Source organism: Triturus cristatus, chromosome 8 (assembly GCF_964204655.1).
Source record: "Triturus cristatus chromosome 8, aTriCri1.1, whole genome shotgun sequence".
In the NCBI taxonomy this organism is placed as follows: Eukaryota; Metazoa; Chordata; class Amphibia; order Caudata; family Salamandridae; genus Triturus; species Triturus cristatus.
In genome coordinates, this window is record NC_140591.1 from 874,906,155 (window position 1) to 874,933,992 (window position 27,838).

The 27,838-nt window shown below is 45.1% G+C and overlaps 1 protein-coding gene across 1 annotated transcript in view; it reads left to right on the forward strand.

Annotated features, from left to right (window-relative positions):
- Positions 1-27,838, forward strand: part of ABI3BP (ABI family member 3 binding protein) — a 1,978,933-nt gene that overhangs the window by 1,896,769 nt on the left and 54,326 nt on the right. The window contains exons 108-109 of the mRNA XM_085622401.1: positions 16,566-16,595; positions 18,837-18,998. Of these exons, the coding sequence (XP_085478527.1) occupies positions 16,566-16,595; positions 18,837-18,998 (192 nt within the window). The remainder of the gene's footprint in view (positions 1-16,565; positions 16,596-18,836; positions 18,999-27,838) is intronic.

Consider the following 27,838-nt stretch of genomic DNA (forward strand, 5'->3'; position numbering starts at 1 on the left):
ACTGAATCCAGGTGTTACCCATCTCCTTGCAGTCAGCCTTCAGGACTTGGTGCCAGGTGTTTCTTGGCCTTCCTCTTTTCCTTTTCCTTTGAGGGTTCCACGTCAGGGCTTGCCTGGTGATGTTTGATGCAGGCTTGCCGAGGGTGTGACCTATCCAGTCCCAACATCGTTTCATGATTTCTTCATGAGCAAGGAGCTGGAAAGCCTGCTGCCATAGGTCATACTTGCTGATGGTGTTTAGCCAGTGGATTTGGAGGATTTTCCTTGGGCAGGTGTTGATAAAGGTCTGGGCTTTGTTGGTGGTGGTCACTGTTGTCCTCCAAGTTTCTGCTCCATATAGAAGGACCAATTTCAAAATGGTGTTAAAAAGTTTAATCTTGGTTTTCAGCGTTAATGTCCTTTGAGCTCCATATCTTCTTTAGCTGAATGAAGACAGCCCTTGCTTTTCCAATTCTTGCCTTGACATCAGTGTCTGTACCACCCTGCTTGTCTATGACACTGCCCAGGTAGGCGAAGGCCTCAACCTCTTCCAGTGCATCTCCTGCAAGAGTGACTGCAGCTATGCTGCCCATGTTAGGATCAGGATCTTGGTTTTTCCCCTGTGAATGTTGAGGCCACATTGTGCTGATGTGGCTTGCACCTTGTCGTTCTTCCTTGCTTTGCAGAATGGGTATGGGAGAGTAAGTCCAGGTCATTTGCAAAGTCCAGTTTGTTGAGCTCTGTCTAAGGTGCCCACTGGATTCCATTTCTTCTCCTTGCTGTGGATGTCTTCATGATCCAGTCTATTACCAGCTGGCCGAGAAAAGGCGAGAGCAAACGACCCTGGCAAACTCCGATCCTCACTTGGAAGGCTTCCTTGAGTTGTCCTCCATGGACTATCTTGCAGGTCATTCCCTCGTAAGAGTTCCTGATGATTCTTACAAGTTTATCTGGCACACTGTAGTGGCGGAGGAATTTCCAAGGGTCTCTCTGTCCATGCTGTTGAAAGTCTTCTCATAGTCGATGAAATTGACATAGAAAGGGGCAGTTCCATTCCATCGACTGCTCAATGATGATGTTCATTGTTGCAATCTGGTCTGTACAGGATCTATCTTTGCGGAAGCCAGCTTGCAGCTGAGCATCAACTTGTTCCTTCATTCTGTGTAGGATGACCCTGTTGAACACTTTGCCTGGAGTTGATAGAAAAGTTATCTCTCTGTAGTTCACGGTTACTCAGGTCACCTTTCTCCTTCCTGTCTGACAGCACCTTTCCCTCTCCGCAGATTCTTTCTAACATGGGGTACAGCATGTCTACTGATGTTTCAATGTCTGCCTTCAGTGCCTCTGCAGGACTTTCGTCGGGTCCTGCTGCCTTCCCATTTTTTCAGAGGCTTGATGGCTTGCCATATTTCTTCCTTGGTTGGTCTGCTGTAGTCGATTGGCAAGTCCTTGTCCGCTAGCTGTATGTCTGGTGGAGACTGCGGCACGTGCTGGTTCAGTAGTTCTTCAAGGTTCTCTACCTATCTTCATTGTTGGCCTTCGTTACCCATGATGTCTTCCCAACTTCGGGCCTCATTTATGAGGTTTGACGTAGGGCAGGACCACAAGGAATCATACTGTGCTGCCCTGCATCAAAACAAAAGGGCAGGAATGTGCCGTATCTATGTGATGCAGCGCATTCCTGTCCTTTTCCCCAGTGCCGACGCACAATGGGCTGCCATGCGCCAACGCAGGCACCCTTGCACCATGGTGCAGCACACATAGAAAAAGGAAAGCATGAGAATAAATAAAAACATTTCTCCCCATTGTGCTTCCCTAATGTCACCCCTGGGTTGGCGTTAAGTTATGACATTTTCCCAGGTTTACGATTTCTCGTAAATCTGGGGATGTGTCAGATTCCTTGGGTGTTGCATGGAAACACCCACAGCAACACCCATGGAATGCCCCTTTCACGCAGTTTTCTGTGTGAAAGGGGCACATATTTATAAGGCCATGAAAAGCCACATAAAGTGGCTTTACGTGGCTGTATAAATATGGTGTGGCACATTGGGCCACCGGAATATATAAAAAGTGATGTTCCAGTGGTGCAAAAGTTCCAGTAGGGCCTCATAAATGAGGATAGTGTCCTTGTTATGCTATAGAGTTCTTTCAAGTTCCCATGGCTTGCTGCTTCCTGGGATTCTGTGGCAAGACTATCTGTGAATCTTCACTTGTCTGCTCTTAAGCTTCTCTTTTCTTCCTTGTTGGTCTTAGAGTATTCACCTTGAGCTTTCACTTTTTCTGCCCTTGTTCTTCTGGTGTTGACTGCCGCTTTCTTTTCCTTTCTCTCTTGGACCTTGTGGAGAGTCTTGGTGAAGATCCATTCTTTATGCTGGTGTTTCTTGGGACCCAGTATCTCCCGTCAGGTTGATGTCACTGTTTCTTTGATCTTCTCCCACTGACATTCTACTGGGTCTCTATCGTCCTCTAGTTCTTGCAGGACTTAAAACGTGTTAATGAGGGTGACTGAGTATTCACTCCATTTCTGTACATCTTAGAGGAGGGTGGTGTTGTATCACTGGAGATGGTTTGTCAGTTCCATCCATGCTTTCTTTAGCTTAAGCTTTAGCTTGGCCATGACAAGGTGATGGTACAATGCCACATCCGCTCCTCTCATCACTCTCACATGCTGCAGGGGCCTCAGGAACTTCATGGCAATGCAGACATGGTCTATCTGATTCTCTGTTGAATGCCCAGGTCTGGTGGCTTAGTGAACTCATGCACCCACGGGAGGGGCTTGAGTTTAACCTCAAGGTCACATGTTCAAATTCTAGCGGGTCCACTCAGCCTATCATCCTTCTAAGGTCGATAAAATGAGTATTATTGAGTAGGGTAGCAATAAACACCTGTTAATTAGCGCAGAGATACCCTTCTGGGTGAACGTGCACTTTACAATATTCTTATGTTATGTTAATGGTCTGACGACACCCACATTGCCTTGTATATTCTTTTGTGTGGGAATATACTACTGCCTATCACCAGACTGTTAAGGTCACAGAGATCTGCAAGCCTTTCACCATTCTCTTTCATGTCGCCAATGCCATGATTACCCATGACTTCTTCATACCTATTCTTGTGGCTTCCAATCTTGGCATGGAGGACCCCCATCAGTAGGGTGGTGTCTCTCTCAAGGCATTTGTCTAGGATGAACTGGAGTCTTTTGTAAAATTGTTCTTTTTCCTCTTCTTCGCTGTCATTTGTAGGAGCATTACGCTGGATAACATTCATGTTGAGCCTCTTTTTCTTTGTGCAGAAGCTCACTGTGATGATCCTGGGAACATGCAAAAACAAAAGTTGATGGACAGAATGTAGAACAATGCCATACATTCACCCCAGTGCAGAGATCTGGGCCTAAATCCATCGCTCACCATGCCATTCCAGTTTGAACCCAGCTATATGCAAATCAGTCTTGACCCTGTGCCTCATGGGAACAGTCCAGCCCGAACTGCCAAGCGAGGTCCTCCCTGGACTGGAAACAAGCATCCTGGGACCGGTTTCGGGGTTTCACCCCTCTTCAGCCAGGATAGCTTGATTCCAGTGGCATGGAGAGCACGGGGCCCACGTCTGGGCATACCCGTCCCACTCGGGGTGACAAATGCAAAAACAAGGTCTAAACTGGGGTGGCATGGTGAGCAAAAGAATGATGTATTTAACCCAGATCTCTTGACTGGGGGTGAATGTTTTGATTTGTTCTGCATTCCGTCCATCAATTGTGTGTCTTTTGCTTTCTTGATTCTGGGAACATGGGCTTGCCATCCAATCAGAGCTCTGTTGGCTGCTGGCACCATGGCCGGTCCCAAGCTCATCTGTTAAAGGAGGAGGGTTATGCATAGGGCTAACTACCGCACCATGTAAAAAACTTCTTGCTAAGTCAAAAGACATCTAGCCTTGAGAATAGAGGAATCTCCTTCACGGAGAGCTATGACGTCTTGTGGTGAAGCCACAAAGCCAAACCATCTGCTTTCTACCAAGAACATCACCATCGGGACGTGGTACATGAGGACCATGTAGGAGACAGCCCAAGTGCCGGGAGAAATTAAGAAATACACCCTTGCCCTGCTTGGCATCAGCAAGACCAGATGGACGTAGTCCGGACAGAAAGGATTGACTCTAAGAGGGATGCTGCTGTATTCTGAACACAAGGAAGAGAAACCCCAAATACTCAGGAAGTAGCACTTATGCTAACACTAGCAGCCAACCGAGGTAGGTCACCTACCACTTTATTGTCCTTCCTGGCTGCCCTTATATGGGATTCTTCTACAAGACCCCAGTCCATCAAATCCCTTTACCATGCTTTTTTGGTCAGATCTTGGGTATATAGTCAGTGAATGGTGATCAGGAGTTTTGCCAGTACCACTGTCAGAACTGCAAATTGCGCCTGATATTGCTGTGTTTCAGTTTGGCAATCACTCCCAGTAGACACTGTATAATTAATTTTTCTGGTACAGTGCCTATTATGGGACCTAGTGGCCTCTTCCAAATATCACCCTACACACGTAGGTCATGTGTATAAAGGTGGCTCCTGGATATAAATGTTTGATGTGTCATATATTTGTTGAAATCACTATAAAATTTGATAAACAAAATGTGTATAAAGTTGGCTTCTGCCTTGCCATACCTCAGACAGGCAGAGGACCTTCTGTGGCAAATCTTCAATTTCAAAGGGGTCAGATAAGTTCAGTGGAGGTAGGTAAAGTGTATCAGCTTAAACCTAATATTGCCTGATCTCTTATGAACCTGGGAGCAGGCTAATTCTCAGTTCTTGTTTTTGAAGGTTGTGGGATGCCTTTTTCTCACTGTTGTCTTATCCATAGTTCTCCCCTTTCTTTGTCTACTCTGCCCAAGTCCTAAGAGTGCCTCAAGCGTGTCTGAAATCTTAAGTGTGTTTGGGAACTTCATTATTATCGCTGTCTCACTCCGAGCTAGTCTGGCTTACTGGGTGAACTGCATTGGTCTAACTCCATAGGTCTCTTGTGCCCCTGTAAATTAAATAAAGGTCTCCCCAATTATAATCTCCTACGGTGTCACAAAATCCGCCCTTCCACCGTCCCACTGATATTTCCCAAACCATGCATTTACAAGCGATTAAGGTCTATATATCTAAATTCATGGTAAATGAGGGTTGTTTAGGACTTTGTTTTACTGCCATTTTCCAGGCTAACCCGACCAGCCTGACAATGTGTGGTTGTTGTGCCAGTATGGTACTGCCCATCATGAGTAGATTCTTTGAGCAGTCACCTTCAAGGGTACTTTTTAGCAATTATTTCTCCTCAGTTGTCACTTTCTGTGAGCCACCTCTCATTGTGTTGTAATTGCGCAGCTATGTAATAAAGTTCCATGTCTGAGAGGCCAAACTTCCCTCCTCCCAATCTAATTTCAGCATGTCCAATCAGGCCCTCCTCATTTACTCTACCTAAATGAAGGAGAGTATCATCTTGTCCAGCTCCTTAAAGAGGTCTCATTTTAAGGTGCACATAGAATTTCACAGATTGCTTTAGCCTTTTAATGACGTTCCCCATGTTGTAGGTAAATTGATTGTTTGAGGCTTGCGCTGTTTTTCCCTAGGTATCAGAATCTATCGTACTCCCTTCTGTAGGCACAAATCAGTGCGGAGCTCTACTGTCATATTGAACAACCACCCCTAAGGGGAGTAGTCAGGGATGCCCCAGTTACTGTGTAGTCCGGAGACCAAAACAAACATGTGCAGGTCTCAAAGCAAAATTGAGATTGACACCTGGGGGCGACTGAGGTAGACTAGTTTGTCATCAGCATGCAAGGACACTACAGGGGCTATTCACAGAGGTAAACTTAGATGTAAGTAAATCTACATGTGTAAGCTTACTGTTAAGCTTTTGAGTAGCTTTACTACTTTCGGATAGTTATTGTTGTAATTTGACCTTTCTGCAGGATCATTGCCAAACTTTTTACCTTCACCCTCCTGCTTTCTGAACCCATTTTTGTTGGCTTTTAGGTCCCTGGGCACTTGACCATTGCTATCCAGTGCTAAAGTGCTTGTGCTCTCTCCTTTGAACATAATGGAGCAGCTATGCCACCTCTCGGAGGAGGAAATCCTAGCTCTCGTCCTCTCCTACAACTCTACCCTTGCCACCCCAAGTCCGCTTGACCTCACTGGAAATAAAATCATTGCCATCCTCCGAGACAACAACTCTGCCCCAGCTTCCCCTTGTCTACTTGACGTGAGTGCCGAACATACCATCTGCACGGTCACTATCAACCCCAACAGATCAGTTATCCTCCGCAACAGAAGCGTGATCAAAAGTAATCTAGCCCCTGTTCGCCTGTCTGCCCTGACTCCCAGCACTCCCTCCGACCCCTCTCTGTCTGGTCTCTTAATCAACTGCCGATCAGCATCTAAGCACGCCGTCGATATTGCTGACCTCATCCGGGACAAAAGTTTTGATTTAGCAATCCTAACAGAATCATGGCTTAACAAATCCTCATTTCCCTGCCTGGACCTCTTAATCCCTCCCAACTATAACACTGCAAGGCTGGACAGGCAATCTAGCAAGAAAGGAGGAGGCATTGTTTGCATCTGCCGCTTTAGCCTTCTAGTCACTTAACTTCTGGCGGATACCACCGACCCCTGCGAATACCTCGCCCTCTCCATTTGCAGCAACTCCACCCAACTGTGTAATCTGCACATCTTCTACTACCCCCCCAGGCTTGAATGACTCCTTCACTTACCACCTCATGGAAATCATCACATCTAAGATTTCCTCCAATGCCAAAGATATTTTCCTGGGTGACTTCAACTTACACTGGAATGATCCCAAGGATCCTCATGTCAACGCCATCAAAGACCTCCTGGCCGATCAAGCCCTGTCCCAAGCCTGTTCACTCCCACCTCACTCGAAAGGGGCCAATCTTGACTGGATCATCTCCAAAGAATCAACAGTCAAGCTTATCTCTATAGACCCTTGTGACTGGTCTTGCCATCACGCCATTTCCTTCCTACTACCTGGCACCCACAAGTCAAGGGCACCGCAACCGGTGATTCCTAACGCTGGATCAGAGACACCAAGAACCTGGGCCATAGGGAACTGGAGGCACGCTGCAAATCTGACCTCCCCCCCTCGCATATCACAATGGTCAGTGACCTCAACGATCACTACTCCGCGACCATATCGATCATTCTGGATGACCTAGCCCCACTAAAACTGAAAAGAACCCAAATCAAAGTCAAAACCCTTGGTTCACTGGACCCCTCAACAACGAGAGAAGATCCCTACGACAATCTGAAAGAATCTGGCGACAGCACCCCTCTGCCACACATCTAAAACTTCTCTGCCAGGCCAGAAATTCATACAACAGGGACATCCTCAACTCAAAAAAAGAATTCTTCAGATCGGAACTGGGGAATGCAAAGAACAGACCCCTCAAGCTCTTCAAGCTGGTCAAACATCAATCTAATAAACTGACCAAATCAGCAAAAGAAACCCCAAAGATTCTAATATCATCGGAGGAATTCTTCGCTTTCTTCGGTGACAAAATCACAGCCTTAGGTAAGGAAATCAATTCCGCCACATACTCGCAACTCCTTCCTGACCTGCCTCCACCCTCCGCGCTGCCTCCACAGGCTTCACCTAAAAATCAAGCTCACTGGACCGACTTCAAACTCTATGACGAAGATTCTGTCTCTAAAATCCTATCTACTTTAAACCCGAACAACCATTTTAATGACCCGCTCCCCTCCAACTGCCTAGTTGCCGCTGCTCGAGCCATTATTCCTAGCTGGACTGCAATAATTAATGCCTCCCTCCGGCAGGGATCGATTCCCAACTCTCTGAAAGCCGGGCAAATCCTCCCCATCTTGAAAAAAACGTCGCTGGATCCAGCTTCCCCTGACAACTTCGGGCCTATCTCCAACATCCCCCTATTAGCCAAAGTGCTGGAGAAGGGTGTACAACAGCAGCTAGGTCAACATATCAACAACTTCCACCTACTCGACCACCTCAAATCCGGGTTCAGACCTGGGCACAGCACTGAAACCACCATGCTCCACATCATTGATGATGCCCTCCAAGCCCTTGACCAAGGCAAAACATGTCTCCTAATCCTCCTTAACCTATTCTCGGCCTTCGACACGGTCAACCATGAAAACGTACTTGAATGCCTCAAACTCAGGATGTGTTTGGATGGCTCTGTGCTAGAATGGTTCAGGTCCTTCCTCCAAAACCGATCACAGAGATTCCTAATTAATGGCAACCTATCTGCTCCCTCTCCGGTCACGGCCGGAGTCCCCCAAGGATCAACCCTGTCCCCCGCCCTCTTCAACCTTTACCTTGAACCACTTACCGAAATACTGCGCACTGTGGATATCTCCTAGCATATGTACGCTGAGTACACTTAGATCTACATCAAAACCTCATCGCTCGAGGAGATCTTCTCCCTGATCGAAGCCCTGAAACTGACTGTCCAATGTCTCGCCTCCAATCAACTCAAACTCAACGCAAAGAAAAACGAATTTCTCCTAATTTTCCCTCCAAAAACCAACCCGGAGATCCAAATATGGATTAAGGCTATCACAGCCTTAAATTACCCACCAACCATCGTGGACTCGTCCAAATCCCTGGGTATTACCCTTGACTGCAACCTGAACATGCAGGACCACATCAACTAGATGGCCAAAGCAGCTAGATTCCACCTGAGTTACCTAAGGAAACTGAAACCCTTTCTCGATGCTCCCGACCTAAAAATGGCAGTCCAAGCACTAGTCATCTCTAGACTGGAATATGGCTGCTCCACCCTCTCCGGTTTACCCATGATCTCCCTGGCACCAGTAAAAGCCTGCCTCAATGCGGCCGCCAGACTGCTTACCGGCACAAGGAAATTCGACCACATTTCTCCACACCTGAAAGCTCTGAACTGGCTTCCTCTCAAGGCAAGAATACAGCTTAAACTAGCCTGCATTACACACAAGGCTTTATACTCAAACTCCCCCGCATATCTTGCACAGAAACTTGTGATTTCCGGAGGTACCAGAAGCTCTCGGTCAGCCAGAGACCTATTGCTCCAGCCTGCACGTTTTTGGCAAACAAAAACTACAATCGGGCCTTCACTGGGGCTGCTACAAGAATATGGAACTTTCTCCCACCCGGAATCCATTCTTTTGCTCGCTTAAAAAAGGATGCCAAAACCTTCCTTATGGGCAAATTCCTCCTTTAAATTCTGCCTTCAAACACCTTTGAGACCCTGATCTACTTCCGACTATTGCCTCCCTGGGATTACCCAGTCACCTCACCAAGATACCGGGGGCCTTGTCTTGAGTATTTGTAATAGTAAAATATACATACGTGTCCCTCTTTCCCCATGTAACCTGCAATGGGGCCCTGTCTTGAGAAATTGTAACTGTATACTGTAAATACGTGCCCTTCTATCGCCCTATGTACACAGCACCCCCCCTCTTAATCGATTGTTTATTCCTGTGATTCCAAGCCTTTTTCTACATTGCTATGATTCCTGTAAAGCGCTCCGATACCCTAACGTGTCAAGTTCGCGCTCTATAAAACACTAAATAAATAAATAATATTAATAATAATCCATATTTGTAAAGAGGGAACATATTACCCTTTACGGTTTCAAGGAACTGGGCGCCGTCGGGGAGATTAACTGAGCTATTGCATCACATGGTGCTGAGCTAGGCTGCCACCGGTGATTGAGCCGTGACACCCGCGTTCCGGAATCAGCCGCTCTGGCCGATGCGCCACACCTCTCCTCTGGTAAAACATGGTAAAATTGGCTTACACCCCTAGTAAAGTGGTACTACATTTACCCAGGACCTTTAAATTAAATGCTACTAGTGGGGCTGCAGCATTCGCTGTGCCACAGACATAAGAAGCCCGTAAACATGTCTCAGGCATGCTATTGCAGACTGTGTGTGCAGTTTTAAACTGCCATTTCGACCTGGCAAGATGTACCTCTTGTCAGGTCCAAACCTTCCTTTTTAATGAATATTAGTCACCCCTAGGTCAGGCCCTAAGTAGCCCACTGGGCAGGGTGCAGTGCATTTAAAAAGTTGGACATGTATTTTAAAGTTTTACTTGTCTTGGTAGTGTAAAACTCTTGAATTCCTGTTTCACTACTGTAAGGTCTACCTCTCTCATAGGATAACTTATTACATTAAATAAGTGAGAACTTTCAATTGGGAGCAGATAGGAATGTCATGTTGGGTGTCTGAGAAGTTGTAATTATAATCCTCTATAATGCTAAAGTTGGATTTTAAGTTGCAATTTTGAAAATGCCACTTCTAGAAAAATGCATTTTCATTCTGCTAACTATTTGATTCCTGCATCCTTTTCCTGGGTCACATGACTGAGTGTAGTTGGCAGTTGAACTGTGTTTAGATCTCACAGACAGTCACACAATGGAGGGATTAGGTGTGCCTGGATGGGCCATCAACTGGCAAGATGGGAGGACGGGGTTGTGCACAGACCAACTTGTAACTGAATAGCATATTCCCTGCCTTCACACAAAGGACTTGACACCACTGCACTGTTTATGGAGCCAGTTTGGAGCCAACACAGGGGAGGCAGAAAACGTTAAGGACTTCAAAGAGAATTCTTTAGAAACGTCTCATATTTCAAAGTGGACACCAGATATAAATATTGGACCCTCAAACCCAACTTTTCAGTACACTCTTGGATCTGTGTATAGAGGCAGTGCTGATGTGCTGCTCTGCAGCCAGAAGGACTGCTAAACTGCTGCCCTGCTACTCTGCTGCCCAGCCGCCTCCTGCTGTGCTTGCTGTACAGGAAGACTGGACCTGCACCCTTCATCTGAGACTGAAGCGACTTCAAGGATCAGCTGACTGACTTACTGTTCTGAGCCACAGGGACATAAAAAGCTTCAGAGGCTCCCTGCCCAGCTGGCCTGCTGCCTGGATCTTCAACTGGACCTACCTGAGCCCTGCTGGCCCCTGCTGGAGCATGTTCCTGACCTCCAAGACGTGCCCCTGAGATCCTGGACCCTTGGAGTGGCATCAGTCGAGCTCTTTTCCAAATAAAAGGAGAAATCCTGATGTTTTGCCGCCCCAGCTGCCTGTTAATGCAAAGCTCAGGTGCATGACCCACAAAGCCCTACACTTCAATACACCGAAGTACCTAGCTGACAAACTGGAACTGTCCTGCGGTGGCAGATCATCTAGAAGCACCAGCACTTTACTGTTGAAACCTCAAAAATTTCGAAAAAAGAAAACCTACAACCAAGCCTTCTCCGGATTGGTCCCTAGAATCTGGAACTCCCTGCCCCCTGAAATCAGACTGATCCCTTCAATCACTTCATTAAAAAAAGAAGTCAAACTGCTTTTAATGAAAAAATCTCTACCCTGAACCCACAAACTTATTCTCTGGATACTGATCTGACCAGCTGTTCTCCAACCAGGGCTTGTACGCCGTCTAAGTACTGGTTTTTAACTCACTGTCTCACTCCTGATTGTAACGGACATCGTAATCATTTATGTTTCTTGGTTATCTATTTTCTACTTATTTAACTAATCTGTAAAGCGCTCTGATACCCTCTAGGGTCAAGTTCGCGCTATATAAAACTTTATAAATAAATAAACCTGACTCTTCGTACCACTGTGACAGCCAGCGTTCCTGGCAATGCGAGATGTGCACCTCGCACTACAGCCTGCAGTAACCGCCAGTGTGAAGCTACAGCAACGTCTGTCCGCAATGCCCAACAGGATCATCGTGCTACAGCGATGACCTTACGTGATGCCCAACCTGTGCCTCACGCTACATCAATGACTATCTGTGGTGCTCTCGCTGCCCCTCACATCCCCTTCCACCACGAATGGAACTCTTCGTGCTGGACTTGCAAGGTAACTCTTTCAGCAGAACTAACCTGGTCCCTGTACCTGGCCAGCGCTCTATTTCGGTTGGCCTGTACTCGTGACTTGCATCCAGTCTCGCATGACCAAATAATCGCAAGTGACGCTTTGTGTGTTTAGGTTCTTTACATACCTTAAATCTTTAAAATTGTATATCTGCGGTTTTACTGATTGGATTTTTGTCATTTTGGTGTCCAATCATTTATTTAATTTTACTTTATTTTTCTAAATTTGTGTGAGATTGTTTGTGTTGTGTTTTTACTTTATTGCTGTTTCAAGTGCTGCATAAATACTTTACTTGCCTCTAAATTAAGCCTGACGGCTTTGCGCCAAGCTACCAGAGTGTTAAGCACAGGTTAAGTTGGGGTTTGCTTGAGTCTCACCCTGCCTGAGATTGTGGTTGCAGCTTGAGTAGGGTTTCATCCCCCTCAGCCAGTAACACAATTTCCAACAGTCACCATTTACAAGTAAAGTGACTCAAAATTGTAAACGTACATGTCTCCACCGCCCTGAAACAGGTAAGTCAGTAAAAATGTCATATATGACTTTAAAGTTACTACTAGTGGTGTCTTTCTGACCATATGTGACGTTTTGCTTAATTGGCAGAGACCTGCATAATTGGGTCATAGATCGCCCTAGCTTATAGTATAGAAACAGTTTGAAAAGGTGATTAAAGTATAACAAATAAGTAATTTGTAAGTTAAATGTTAATGTAAATAAATGTTATATATGCATTTTTAAATGTAGATTTGTTTTTTAAATGATATAGCACTATTAACTACATCTTAAATTAAAACATTAATTAATTTAAGTATATTGACCATGAATATTTTTTTAGGGTTTATTTTTTAAAAAATAGCACCTGAACTAAAATGTATATATGTATTTATGATGTATTAAAAGTTACTAAAAGTTATGTTTAGAATTAATTAAAATTAATGTCATTTATTTATTTTATTTAAAAAAGCTTATTTAAATATATTTGAATAAAATAATATTGCTGTATAGGTTACATTATTTTAAAATTATTTCCTATGGTGTTTTTATTTAAGTCTCTATCTCCAATTTATTTCTGTGAAAGGGTGTTGCAGTTCCTGGGAGAGGCCATGGGTGGTGCTGGTCGTACTCCACTTCTGAGATGGAGCACATTTACAACCATTTGGGTCCTTTTTGCCTGTGTAACTTTAGAACTGCAGTTTGAGAATAGAACGAGGTTAATTCTTGTGGGTAGGTGCAATGCCCCTTCCTAAAACCCTCTCTAGCCCTCTCCTAACATCTTCATGCTCATTCCAAAACGTCTCCACTTGAGTAGTAACTACTTCCCATTTTCCATCCACTACCCCGCCACTCCCACATTTACTACTAAGACATATACCTACATGTGTGGAGATCTCCGACGTCGGGGTGGGAATCTCCGCATTTGAAAAAAGGAGAGGCAGAAACCTCCACACGTAGGTTTGTTGTCGCACTATGTAGCACGCTAGTAGTACTATTGTAATATTAACAAGCATATTACAGAATGCAGTTTGCGTAGGACCCTACGTGTGTACTGGAACACTCAATTATTCTTCATTACTGCAATCTAAACTGCAAGGATGAACAGCAAGGGATACAGCGGACACCTCTTTCTGGTAGCAGCCTCAACCTCCCATCTGTCAGATACAAAGCCGCCTGATTTGATCCTCTCTGTGGGCCTAGCGTACAACAGTCTAATTCAGCCTAGGAAGTCAGAGCCAAATTGTATGCCCTCTAGGACGCATAGCATATATATTCAGTCAAGTTTATCAAAGGCTTTTTCAATATCTAATGCTGACACAGCTTAATCCTATTCTCCCACATGATGAGGCTTCTAAGATTATGGTGGGTGCTGCATTTTGGGATTAGCCCCCATTGGTCTTCATGCTTGAGGGTCCCATAAATGTATTTAAACTGCTGGCCAGAGTTTGCTCGGTCTCTAAGTATCTGTGTTGGTCATCGATAGCGGCCTGTAAGACACAGAGTTATATGGGGGCCTATCTGGCTCAACTTCATAATGATAGTGGCCTCCCATTCTATGTCTATGGGAAAATGCTTCAGTACATATCGCCCTGTTAGTTGGGTCCATACCTATGTAAGTATTATAATCAGATCCTTCATGATGTGTAATTTATGCATAACTCTATTGCAGAGCTGCACTCTTATCGCCCAGATGAACCTGCCTCGGCGTCACTTACAGCTGAGTCTGACTTGAGTTTTCTGGTTTGTGTTGCTGTCCCTCAGGGAAAGACTTCGAGCATAGTTTAGGGAAAGTGTTGGTTGGTGTTTTGGGCCATGGCCCTACTGTACTTTGAAATTTGGTAGAGAAGTCCAAACGTTGTTCTCTAGGTTACCAGAGAATGGCTTTAAAAGTTTAATATCCATTTTTTATAGCAGAAATCTAGTCTTGACATTATCAAGGCCCTGACCCACTTGGTACAATGTGAGCAAATGGAGCAGCTGTAGGATCGTACTCAGCAACCTGAGGTAAAAAATCAAGTTTTTAAATACAGCTGAAACTCAGTGGCAGCTACAACTATAAGAAAATATGGTCGGGCGCTATGGTGCGAAACTCACCTTTTACTGCTCCCCCGGCAGGGGCTGCTCCTCCTCTACAGTGGAAAAGCGTCGCCCCACTCTTTAAAGCAGTGGCACTTAGAAACATAAAATGATAATAGCTTAGAGTTACTATCACTTTATGCTGCTTCCTTCTGCTTTGCGGGCAGGCAGGGCTGCTCTGCTCACAGAGCAGGACGGGGGGGGGGGGGGAGTGGTTTGCCCACTCCTAAGTGCTCAGTGACTGTTTGGTCGGCCCTCTCGGGCTGCCCAAACCAGTCATGCGCACTGTCCCTGTTCTCCATGCAGACTGGATTACAGCCTGCATGGAGAACATGCCCACCATTTCAGCCCCTGGCTGAGAGCCGTGTGACAGCGCTCAGATTAATCACTGCATTTGAGTGTTGTGATTGCCTTAGGGGAGGGAGTCTGGCTGCCTACTTCCTGTACCTGGAGTCGGAGTCAGGAGAGCATGAGCAGAGACACGGGACCAGCCTCAAGGTAAGTTTATATATTTTTGTATTCCCCCCAAGCAACACCCGCGACCCCCCTGCACCACTCACAACCCCCCACGCCTCCCCCCCCCACCCCCACGAGCCATGCCGGCCACCACTGTCCCCTGGGTGCTCACCTCTCTCCCCAATGAGTGTCCACAAGCAGGAAAGGGAATGACTTCCTTCCTGCTCATTGGGCACCAATACAACCAATCCTGGAGCAGGCTAACCCAGCGTTCATTTTTAGGCTGGGGGCCTGTGCTAGCAATCCCCGGGCTGTTTCACAGCAAGGGGACTGCTGGGTTTACAGTGCGCATATCAGGCTGGCCATAACAATGTACCCGGCCAACCCAGCAAGCGCACTGCAGGGACAGCTGTAATCCTGCATTTGCAGGATTAAGCCCCGTCTCCTGCCCTTGCACTGTGACGTTTAACTAAAATGGCATTGACATGCCATTTTACTTATTTGTGTGTGCCTGCTGCGCTCGCAGCAGGCGAGGCTCCTCCGCTCAAACGGAGGAGCCCCCCTTGCTGAGGCGTGACAGCCAAATGAAGATTTGCGTCTAAATACACTCCAAGATTTTTAACTACTCAAAATGGGCTGGGTGTGGCTCCTAAGTCATGCAGCCACTTCATTGCCAGGCTGTTTTGATTACCTTATCTAGAAATTCTGGGGCTGAATAACAAAGATTGACACAGACAGATGTCAGACTTGTACTTGGAAAAATCATATTGTGCTCATAACTACTCTTATATGTGACTCACACAGACAAAGACGCGTTAAACATGCATGTAAACAGGATGTATGTGGTGTGTCTGTGCGCATAAGCTACTCGAGTGCATGCACACGTAATTTGCACCAAGAGCAATGGGCATTTCACAGGGAAGCAGACAGTGATATGCAAATGCAATGAAGCTGTCACCTACACAGTCATAACATTTTGGCTGTTCACAGCGCATTGAAAAGTATTTTGAACACTTATCTGTCTGGGCATGTGGTTTACACCAAAACGAGTTATGTGATAGTGGTGCAGTAAGTGTTGCAAAGTGCATCAAACTATTCTCTTCTCATGAGATTTATCTATACAGAAAGTGGTGCCATGTAAGTACGGCTATTTAAAGTTAAGAAAAATGTTTCAGTGAACTTGCACCTATAAATCTCTGCCTTTCGAAATAGCCCCTCTCAAACTAAGATCACGCCAGCACCATTGTACAAACAAAACCAACATCACATCAGTCGCTGGTTGTGAAATAAACCTAAACCATGTGTCTATATTGAAGAAACAAAGCAAGGATATTTGATCGAAAGGATTGCCAAATTGATCAAAGCGGAACTGCTTCTGCCTACGATAATGTAATAAAATGAAAAGATTGGGGCTGATTCATTTTAGAAGAATGACATTATAAGTCGTAGTCTTACATCTATGATTTTAGTATATTTATGCTTTTCATTTGATTTTGCAATGATTGTACCTGTGACTTAATCCCATATACAAGCAACAAATGTTAATTAATAAAGAGTAGAAAATAGATTCAAATGTGAACACATTTAAATACGTTGTCTTTCAAATGTTAAGACCGGTCACACTAACAAATTTAATTAAGCATTTCCATTTTTTTTCTGATTTCAGTGGACCCTAGAGTAAGCGAACCAATTACAGGTAATGTCTTTCTCTCCCTCTCTTTGTGTCTCCACATACTATAAACAATTTTCTGTGATGAGGTAATGGACTACTGTACTGCTGGAGAACAGGCCACTTCGAGCTATGCATTAATGGGAATAAAAGTTATTTTGCCTATGATTTAACTTGTCCCATCTGTTCTTGGTGTGTGGAAATATTGCCAATGTAAATGTTTTCCTGGAACAGTATATTTCCGTATGGGGGCTATCCAGTGGCAGCCGAGACAGACCAGTCGCCGCTTTAAGTTGTAAAAGTAATTCTGCAAGAAGCAGAAGGCCATTGTCGCTTTCTAAGTGATCTACCAGCAAGCATTTGTACGGGCCACTGAAATGAAAGACGTCCTTTTGAAAGTTGCTTTTACTAATGACTGCTAGACGTTAGACTAAGGCAAACCAGGAGGTTGCTGAGACGTTAAGAACATAGGTCCAGATTTACTAAGTGGGAAAGTAACGCAGCGCAGCATCTAAAGTTGCTGCGCTGTGTTGTGTGAAATGGAGATAGCAGAACAGTGCCATATCTACTAAAACGTGGTGCGTTTTTCCTCTCTCACTGCTCTGGCACACTTTTGGCTGCCATACACCAACAGACACCCTTTTGTCAGGGCCAGACTGGGAACCACAACCGGCCCTGGCAAAGTGCTCGGCTGGCCCCCTCGGGTGCCGCCGAGCTCTGTGCCAGGGCCGGTTTTCGGCCGATTTTGCAGCTATGCTGCAAGAACGGCCCTGCAACAAAAACGGCCCCCAGGGGCCCAAAACCGGCCCCCACCTGTGCGGCGCACCGGGGGATTGCCCGGTGCCCGCTACGGCCAGTCCGGCCCTGCCTTTTGTCATAGTGCAAGAGTGTGTGTGTTCTGTAAGGAATAGTTTTTGTAATGGATTGGGACCCTTCCTGTACAAAAAACAGGCTTGAACACTTTCCCTGCTTTGTATGTGTGTGTTGAATATGCTATCAATTCCGAGAGGCTGAAAACAAAGTAATGCCTCCACCATTCATACATGGGGTGGACAGCTGTGCCTGTCTATGCCACTCAGTGCTGAGGACTGCCTTCTGCTCTGTCAGAGAGGGGTTTGCAATAGAGATACTGCTGAAAGGGAGGAGTTGAGGGAGTTGCTTGCCCACTTTTTCAACCAAAAGATCAGACACTATTGCTGACTCTCCATTAACTAATCCAATTTGCCAAAACATGTATACAAAGTGAAACACAACAAAATATGTGCACACTTGAGACAAGATTTGGTAGATAATTAAAGAGGTAAGGCACCTTTTTAGCAAATGGGATTTATCAGTGTTCAGAAAACTGTGTGAATTATCAATAGTTTTGAGGTTGGTGGTATAATGAATGTTAGAACATTGTCATGTTGGGAGCTCTGTTGAAGATAATGGATTGCATCAGGGCCAATGATGGCTGATACAGGACTACTGCTCAAACATTCCAATGCCTCTCTTTCTGTTTCTCCATTTTGTATTCAGAACATTCTTACCCTCGGGGGTGGAATGTTCTAATATGGCTACTCAGGTTGTTAATGGTCATCAACCTCATTATAGGCCCCCTCCTTTGGCTTGGGCCCATAACTCAGTTTCATGGCTTAAACAACCATTATAACCCTCGTCAGTAGGCTAAAATGTTATAGGAAGCTCAATAGACACTCTTTACAAATATCTATAGTACAATACCATGAGAGCAATGGTCATCATGACTGCACAAATAATATCTTGTGTGTGACTCATTGAAAAATTGGGGATAGTGACAATATGTTCAATCTTTAATTGATTTGCCACATCATCGTTTAAAGGGATTGAGTATATTTTTATTATTGAGTTGACGTTCCCCTTTTTAACAAGGAAGACTCATAGAACGTCTACATAAATGACCATGGGGAGCTCTGGTGTTGCTTGCACAGCTATTTCATGCCATTATTGGGGCAGGTGACGGGCAGCATTATCTAATTGTGGTGGCTTCCGACACACAACGTTATTAAATAGCATATTACAATCTTCACATTTGAGTCTAAGATAGCTAGAATAGATAGATAGATAGATAGATAGATAGATAGATAGATAGATAGATAGATAGATAGATAGATAGATAGATAGATAGATAGATAGATAGATAGATCTTTATCTTTTAGCATTCATTTACCTGCAGTTAAAACAGAAGTGTATATTAAGATGTCAAAGAAGAAACTAAATTAATACATTCATGTATCTTTTATTCTGCAGGTGGAAAGGATGCCATCTGGACTGAAATCAAATTTAAATCAGACACATATTCTGAATGCAAGGGAAAACAGTATGTCAAAAGGACATGGTACAAGAAGTTTGTCGGCATACAGCTATGTAACTCTCTGCGATATAAAATTTACCTCAGTGATTCACTTGGAGGTAAGGACAGCCCATTAATATTCACTGAAATATGATTCTTCACAGGCACTTCTCCGTACACACTTTCACACCTCATTAGCTGGAGTACATTAACTATAACTCTCGCTGTATCCATGCACTGCTTATACCCTTTAATATTACATCACTTACAGAATGTTAACTTATAGCATTCCTAACAAGATTCTTGATATGTCTTACAAAATCATTTATAAAACACTGCGCTTGTTAGAGTGGCAAGTTATACTTAATGTTTTTAGGAATGGAATAGGATAGAGTGGAGTGGCGTCTAGTGGATATGCGTAGAGTGAGGTGGCGTAGAGTTGGATGGTGTGGAGTGGCGTAGAGTGGAATAGCTTAGAGTGGAGTGGCATAGAGTAGAATATTGTAGAGTGGAGTGGCACATGGTGGCACAGAGGTGAGTGGCATAGAGTGGAATAGCGTGGAGTGGTGTAGAGAAGAGTGGCATAGAATGGAGTGGCATACAGCACTGTGGTGTAGAGTTGCATGGTGTAGAGTTGAATAGCATAGAGTTGAATGGTGCAGAGAGGAGTGCTTACAGTGGAGTACCGTAGAGTGGAATAGCATACAGTGGATTTGTATAGAATGGAGTGGCGTAACGTGTAGAGAGGAGTGGCTTAGAGTGGACTACCGTAGAGTGGAGTGGCATAGAGAAAAATACGGTAGAGTGGAGTGGCGTAGAGTGGAATAGCATTGAGTGGAGTGGTGTACAGTACAGTGGTGTAGAGAAGCATGGCTTAGGGTTGAATAGCTTAGAGTGAAGCGGCATAGAATGGAGTGGTGTACAATGGAGTACAGTAGAGTAGAATAGCGTACAGTGGAGTGGCATAGAGTGTCGTAAAGTTGAGTGGCATACAGTGGAATAGCAGAGAGTGGAGTGGCGTAAAGTGGAGTGGCATATAGCAGAATGGCATGAAGGTAAGTGGCGTAGAGTGGAACAGAATAGGCTGGAGTGGCATGGAGTGTGGTGGTGTACAGTGGAGTGGCGTAGAGTGGAGTGGTGTAAAGTGAACGAAGTATCGTATAGTGGACTGGCAAAGAGAGCAGTAGCATAGAGTGGATGTGCATAAAGTGGAATGCATGGAGTATAGTGGCAAAGAGTCGATTGATGTACAGTGGAATAGTCTACAGTGGAGTGGCGTAGAGTGAAATAGTGCAGAGTCAAGTGGCATGGAGTGGCGTTCAGTAGGCTGGTGTAGAGTGGAATAGCATAGAGTGGAGTGGTGCAGAGTGGAGTGGTGCGCAGTGGAGTGAGTACACTGGATTGGCTTACAGTGGAATAGTGTAGAATGAAGTGCCATTGAGTGGAATAGCTTAGAGGGAAGTGGTATACAGGGGAGTGGCATAGAGAGAACTAGTGTAGAGTGGATTACCAAGAGTGACGTAATACGTGGCATAGAGTGGAGTGGCATAGAGTGGATTGGCATAGGATGGAGTGGCTTAGAGTGGAGTGGCTTAACATGGAGAGGCATAGAGTGGAATGGAATAGAGTGGAATACTATAGCCACTCTACAGTGGTGTAGAGTGACATATAGTGAGGTGGTGTAGAGTGGAACAACGTAGATCAGAGTGGTGTAAAGACTATTGACGTAGAATAGAGTGGCCTAGAGTGCAGTGGTGTAGTGTGAATAGTGTAGAGGGGTGTGGCATATAGTGGAATAGCTTCAAGTGGAGTGGAGTGGCGTAGAGTGGAGTTTTGTAAAGTTGAGTGGCGTAGAGTGAAGTGGCATAGAGTGGAGTGGCATAAAGTGGAATACTGTAGAGTGCAGTGGAGTAGAGTGGAGTGGCATAGAGTTGGGTGGCATCGAGTGGAATTGCATAGAGTCGAGTGGCATAGTGTGGAGCCGCATAGAGTCGAGTGGCATACGGTACAGTGGTGTTATGTAGAGTCGAATAGCTTAGAGTTGAGTGGCATAGACTGGAATTGCATAGAGTGATGCGGTGTTGACTTGAATAACATAGTGGAGTGGTGTACAGTTTAGTGGCGTAGAGTATAGTAGCATACAGTGGAGTGGCATAGAATGTAGTGGATAAGTGTGGATTAGTGTACAGAGGAGCTGCGTGAAGTGGCGCAGAGTGGAATAGCGTAAAGTAGAGTAGCATACAGTGGTGTACAGTGGAGTGGCATACTGTGGAATAGTGTGAAGTGGCGTACAATGGAAAAGTTTAGAGTGGAGTGGGGTAGAGCAGAATGTCATGGAGTGGAATACCATAGAGTGGAGTGGCGTAGACAAGCATTGAGTTGAGTGGTGTAGAGTGGAATAGCATAGAATAGAGTGGTGTGACATACAACAACCATAGAGTGGATTGGCGTTGAATGGAATGCCTTAGAGTGGCATAGAGTAGAATTGCATAGATTAGAGTGGCGTGGAGTGGAGTGGAATGGTGTAGAGTGGACGAGCATAGAGTGGAATGAATGGCATAGACTGGAGTGGCATAGAGTGGAATACTGTAAAGTGGAGTCGTCTAGAAGGACGTATAGAGGAGACGTGTAGTGTAATAGCATAGAGTGGAGCGCCATAAAGATGATTGCATAGAACAGAGTGGCATAGAGTGCAGTAGCATAGTGTGGAATAGCATAGAGTGGAGTGGCATAGTGTTGAGTGGAGTGGCATAGTACAGTGGTGTAAAGTGGAGTTGCATAGAGTCGAATAACAGAGTGGAGTGGCGTAGAGTAGAGTGGCATAGAGCGGAGTTGGGCACTGTTAAGTGGCATAAAGGGGAGTCATATAGAATTAAATAGTTTAGAGTGGAAGGGCGAAGGGTGGAGTGGCATAAATTGGAATATCGTAGAGTAGAGTGTCATAGAATGGAGTGGTGTAGGGTGGTGTTCCATAGCGTGTAATGGCAGAGAGGGGCATAGAGTCTAGTAGCGTAGAATGGTATAGTGTAGAGTCGAGTGGCTTAGAGTGGACTGGCGTAGAATGGACTTGTATACGGTACTGTGGTGTAGAATGGAGTTGCATAGAGCTGATTAGAATAGAGTGGAATTGCATACAGTGGAGTGGCATAAAGTGGAATGGCGTAGAGTGGTCCCCTGGCGCATTGTCCCCATGTTAATTCCATAGAGATTTTAGACTTGACTGTAGCCCAACCTGCTGAAAGGAATTACACCAAAATTGGCCGAAATGTAGCTGCTGGGCCAGAAAGCAACATTTTAATAGGAATATCCTGACCCCCTAGATGTGGTGGTGGGGTCCCAGAGGGACCCTGCCTTGGCAAAAAAGCATTGGGGAAAAAAAAAGATTTTTGCGGATTCCCAGCTCCTGCCAAAAAAATAATACAGAAGTTTGGGCTCCTGCGCTTCATTAATGTTTAGCCCTTCGGTGGCTCAGGTCCCAGGGCATTAGAAAATATATGCAAGAGGGGTCACACAGGGGCCCCCTCCTATAGCTTATAAGCCCTGAGGACTGTCACCTCCCCGGGGCACTGGTTTTAAAGTATGCAGGGGGCCACGCAACAACCCCTGCACCCTGGGGACCGCCACCTCCCCAGGGCAAATGTTAAATAAATGCAGGGCACCCGTGCAGCCCCAGGAACCACCACCTCCCCGGGGCTATATATAAAGTGAATGCGGGAGACCCATACGGCCCGCTACCCTGGGGACATCCACCTCACCAGTACTAATGTTAAAATAAATGCAGGGGGCCATACAGCCTCCCTGCAGCCTCAGGGACCGCCACTTTCCCAGGGATAAAGATAAAAGGATTGCATGAGATCCGTAAGGCCTCCCCTGCAGCCCCGTGGATTGCCACCACCCCGGGGCGATACATAAATGAATCCAGGGGGCACACTTAGCCCCTCCGCATTCCTGGGGACCGCCACCTCACCGGGGCTAAAGTTAAAATGAATGCGGGGGCCGTACAGCCTGCCCTGCAGCCCTGAGTTCTGCCACCTCCTGGGGGCTGTAGGTCAAATGATTGCGGGGTGACCGTATAGCCTCCCCACAGCCTTGGGGACCACCACCTCCCTGGGGCTAAAGATAAAATTAATGAGGGGCACATGTGCCTTCCCACAGCCTCGAAATCACCACCTCCCAGGACTAACTTTTATAATGAGGGGGGCCAATCAGCCCTCCTCGTGGAGCCATGGATGGCCCTGGGGACCGCCACACTCCAGGACTGACTTCTGCTACCACCTGAGGTGCCCACCCTCGGAAATTAGCTTTTGCGTAGTGGTAGCTGACAGCTCCCGACAAGCACAAGGACACGCGACTCCACTTTTTGTAAGCCAGAGCTGTCAAATAGCTCTGGCTTGCAGAAAGCAGAGTTTTCATCTGTTTCCCTGCACGCAAATATGCATGGAGGGGAATAGATTAAAACAATTGCTCTGACAGACCGAGTGCTAGCTTTCATCAGCCCCACTGTCTGTCAGAGCAATGCAGGCTCCCGCAGGAGGCACAGAGCTGGCTGGGACTGCAGGGGCCTTGAGGCTCCCTCGCGGTCCCTTTGCACACTGGGTGCCCTGGGGGCAACCAGCTGATATGGCCAAGCCCCAGGGAATGGGGTCTTAGTGGGTAAAATCGGCTCAGGGAGGGGGCCGCACATCCCCCCTCCCCATGGTATAATGGCAACGAGGAGAAATAGGCAAGATTATTTGAGAAATGAGCAGATAGCTGCAAAATAAAGGTCAGGAAAAGGCACAATAAAGGTCAGCAATGTGCAGAATGATACAGAATGAAGGTCAGGAATAAGCAGAAAGAGGCAAAATAAAGGTGAGAAACAAGCAGAAAGTGGCAAAATAAATGGCGGAAAAGAGCAGATAGAGACAGAATAAAGAGCAATGATCAGAAATAGGCAAAATAGAGGCCAGCAACAAGCAGAAAGAGGCAAAATAGAGATGAGAAATGAGCAGAAAGAGGCTAAATAAAGGCCGGCAAAAAGGTAAAATAGAGGTCAGAAACAAGCAGAAAGAGGCAAAATACTTGTTAGCAACAAGCAGAAAGAGGCAAATCAGAGGCCAGTAAAGAGCAGAAAGAGGCAAAATAGAGATCAGCAACAAGCAGAAAGAGACAAAATAGAGATCAGCAACGAGCAGAAAGAGGTAAAATAAAGGTCAGAAACTAGCAGAAAGAGGCAAAATAAGGGCCAGCAATGAGCGGAAGCCAAATATAGATGAGAAATGAGCAGAAAGAGTGACATTAAAAGCCAGCAGTGACCAAAAAGAGGCAAAATAGAACTCAGAAATGAGCAGAAAGAGGCAATATAGAGGTCAGAAACAAGAAGAAAGAGGAGAAATAGTGGTTAGCAACAAGCAGAAAGAGGCACGGTAAAGGCCAGCAACAAGCAGAAAGAGGCACAACAGAGATCAGAAATGAACAGATTGAGGCAAAATAGAGGTCAGAAACTAGCTGAAAGAGGCAAAATAGAGGTCAGAAACAAGGAGAAACAGACAAAATAAAGGTCAGCAACAAGCAGAAAGAGGCAAGATAAAGGTCAGATATTAGCAGAAAGAGGCAAAATACAGGTCAGGAATGATCAGAAAGCAGTAAAGTAAAGGCCAGCAATGAGCAGAAAGAGGCAAAACAGAGATCAAAAACAAACATATTTAGGCAAAATAGAGGTCAGAAACTAGCATAAAAGAGGCAAAATAGAGGTCAGAAACAGACAGAAAGAGGCAAAATAAAGGTCAGAAACAAGGAGAAAGAGGCTAAATAAAGACCACCAACAAGCAGAAAGAGGCAAAATAAAGTTCAGAAACAAGTAGAAAAAGGCAAAATAAAGGTCAGAAGTGAGCAGAAAAGGCAGAAAACAAGCGGAGAATGAGCAGAACCCACTCAGGCACTTATCCACCCACTCACAGAACAACTCAGACACTCTCACACCCACTCACAGACCCAGCCAGACACCTATGCACCCACTCAGACACTCATGCAGTCACTCACAGACTGACTGATACACTTATGGAGGCACACACAAACTCACTCAGATGCTCTCATATCCACTCACAAACCCACTCAGACACTCACCCACCCACTCACAGACCCACTCGGAGACTCATGTACCCACACACAGACCTATTCAGACACGCATACATCTACTCACGCCCCCAGTGAGACACTACCGCACCCACTCACAGACCCATTTACACACTCATGTACTCACTCACAGACTGACACACACAAATGGAGGCACTTGCAAACCCACTCAGATACTCTCACACCCACTCACAGACCCACTGAGACACTCATTCACCCACTCAGACACTCACGTATCTACTCACAGACACTCATGCACCCACTCACACACCTAGCAAGACACCTACGCAGCTACTTCCAGACCCACTCAGACACTCACACACCCACTCAGATACATTGAGACACTCACACACTCACTCACACCCACTGAGGCATTCATGCACTCAGTCACACACTCATTCAAAAAGGTTACAGGTTACAGTTAGGAAATCAAATTAAAAAACCTTAGAAATTCACTTAAAAACCAGAGGGTACAGGGACGTTATAGTTAGGAAATAGGATTAAAAACCCTTAGTAATTCACTTAAATTGAATTTATATATAGTTAGTTAGTTTTAGTTAATCAGATTTCACTTGTACAAAACCATAGAAATTCAGCAGTTAAAGTTATCTGAGCTAACTATAACTTACACCCCCTGCGCAATGCACTGCTTATGACCTCACATATTACATCATTTTGACATGGTCAGTGACATTTCAAATGACATCACTGATGATATACCTGATGACATAATCCCATGAATGTAAGTGTTTCATAAACATTTCTGAGACTTAAAGATATATACTAAGCTACAGCATAAGCTAGATTACTGTTCTTTATGTACTAGTAATTAGTCATACTATTCCTAGTATATCTCCTCTGAGTGGCTGTGTAACTGTCTGTATCAGAGTGTGCGTGGATGACTGAGTGGCAGTATGGGTGTGTGAGTGGCTGTATGAATACGTTAGTGGGTATGTGAGTAACTGCAGTGTAGCTGTGTGAGTGGCTTTATTGGAGAGTGAGTGGCTGTATGGGTGAGTTAGTGGCTGTGTGAATTGCTGTATAGGTGTGTAAGGGGATGTGTGAGTGGCTGTATGGGTGACTGAGTGGCTCTGTGAGTGGCTGTATGGGTGAGGGATTGTTCTTGTGTGTGCCTGTATTGGTGAGTGAGTAGCTGTTTGAGTGTGTGTAAAGGTAAGCGAGTGGGTGTAAGTGGCTGTATTGGAGAGTGAATGTCTGTGTGAGTGGCTTTAAGGGTGAGTGGTTGAATGCATGTGTGAATGAGTATGTAAGTGGTTCTGTGGGTGTGTGAGTGGGTGTGTAAGTGGTTATATAGGTGAGTGAGTGGCAGTGTGAGTGGCTGTATGGGTAAGTGAGTGGGTGTGTGAGTAGCTGTATTGGTGAGGGAGTAGCTGTGTGAGTTTTTATATGGGTGTTTGAGTTTCTCTGTGAGTGGCTGTATGGGTGAGGGAGTGGGCATGTGAGTGGCTATATTGGTGAGTGAGTAGCTATTTGATTGTGTGTATATAGGTAAGTGAGTGGGTGTGAGTGGCTGTATTGGAGAATGATGTGTGAGTGGCTGTATGGATATGTGAATGGGTATGTAAGTGGTTCTGTGGGTGAGTGAGTGGCTGTGTCAGGGGCTGTATGGGTAAGTGAGTGGGTAGCTATATTGGTGAGTGTATGGGTGTGTGAGTACCAGTATGGGTAAGTGGTTATGTAGTTTTCTGTATGGGTGTTTGGGTGGGTGTGTGAGTGGCTGTAATGTTGAATGAGTGGGTGTGTAAGTGTCTGTATGTCTTTATGTGTGAGTGGCTGTATTAGTGAGTGAGTGGGTGCATGAATGGCTATATTGGTAAGATAATAGGTGTGTGAGTGTCTGTATGAATGAGTGGATGTGTGAGTGGCTCTATAGATGAGTGGGTGGTTGTGCGACCACTTGTACAGGTCTGCGAAGGGGTACGTTCATCCATACACCCACTCACACATGCATCCACATGATCACACAGCTATTCATATAATAATTATTAGTAGTATCACTCGTTAGTAGTATATTAGTATATATGTTTAACAATCATAAACTCTTACAAAATACTTACACTCACTGGATGATGTCATTTGAGATGTCATTTGAGATGTCATCAATGACGCTGCTGACCATGTCATGAGCGATATTATATCTGGGGTCATAAGCAGTGCATTGCAGGGGGTGTAAGTTATAGTTAGCTCACGTATTGCTGAATTTCACTGGTTTTGTACAAACACAATCTGGTCCTAACTATAACATCCCTGTAACCTTTGGTTTTTCAGTGAATATATACTTATATATATGTGTGTGTGTGCATATATATATTCACTGAAAAAACCATAGGTTTCAGGCACGTTATAGTTAGAAATGAGCATTTAAAAAACCTTAGAAATTCACTGAAAAAACCATAGGTTTCAGGGACGTTATAGTTACTTGGACATTTGACTCATATAAAACCAGAGAAATTCGCCTGTTCTAGTTAGTTGAGCTAACTATTACTCGCGCGCCCGCCGCAATGCACTGGTGATGACATCACATATTACATCACTCATGACATGGTCAGTGACATCACTCATGACAGCACAGATGACATCTCAAATGACATCACTGATGACATGTCCAAGTAACTATAACGTCCCTGAAACCTATGGTTTTTTCAGTGAATTTCTAAGTTTTTTTAAATGCTAATTTTGTAACTATAACATGCCTGAAACCTATGGTTTTTTCGGTGAATTTCTATGGTTTTTTAAATGCTAATTTCGGATCACTTACCAGCACCATATACAAGTTACCGTGTTCCAAACAAAACTACCTCCTACTACGTATAAAATATAGCTG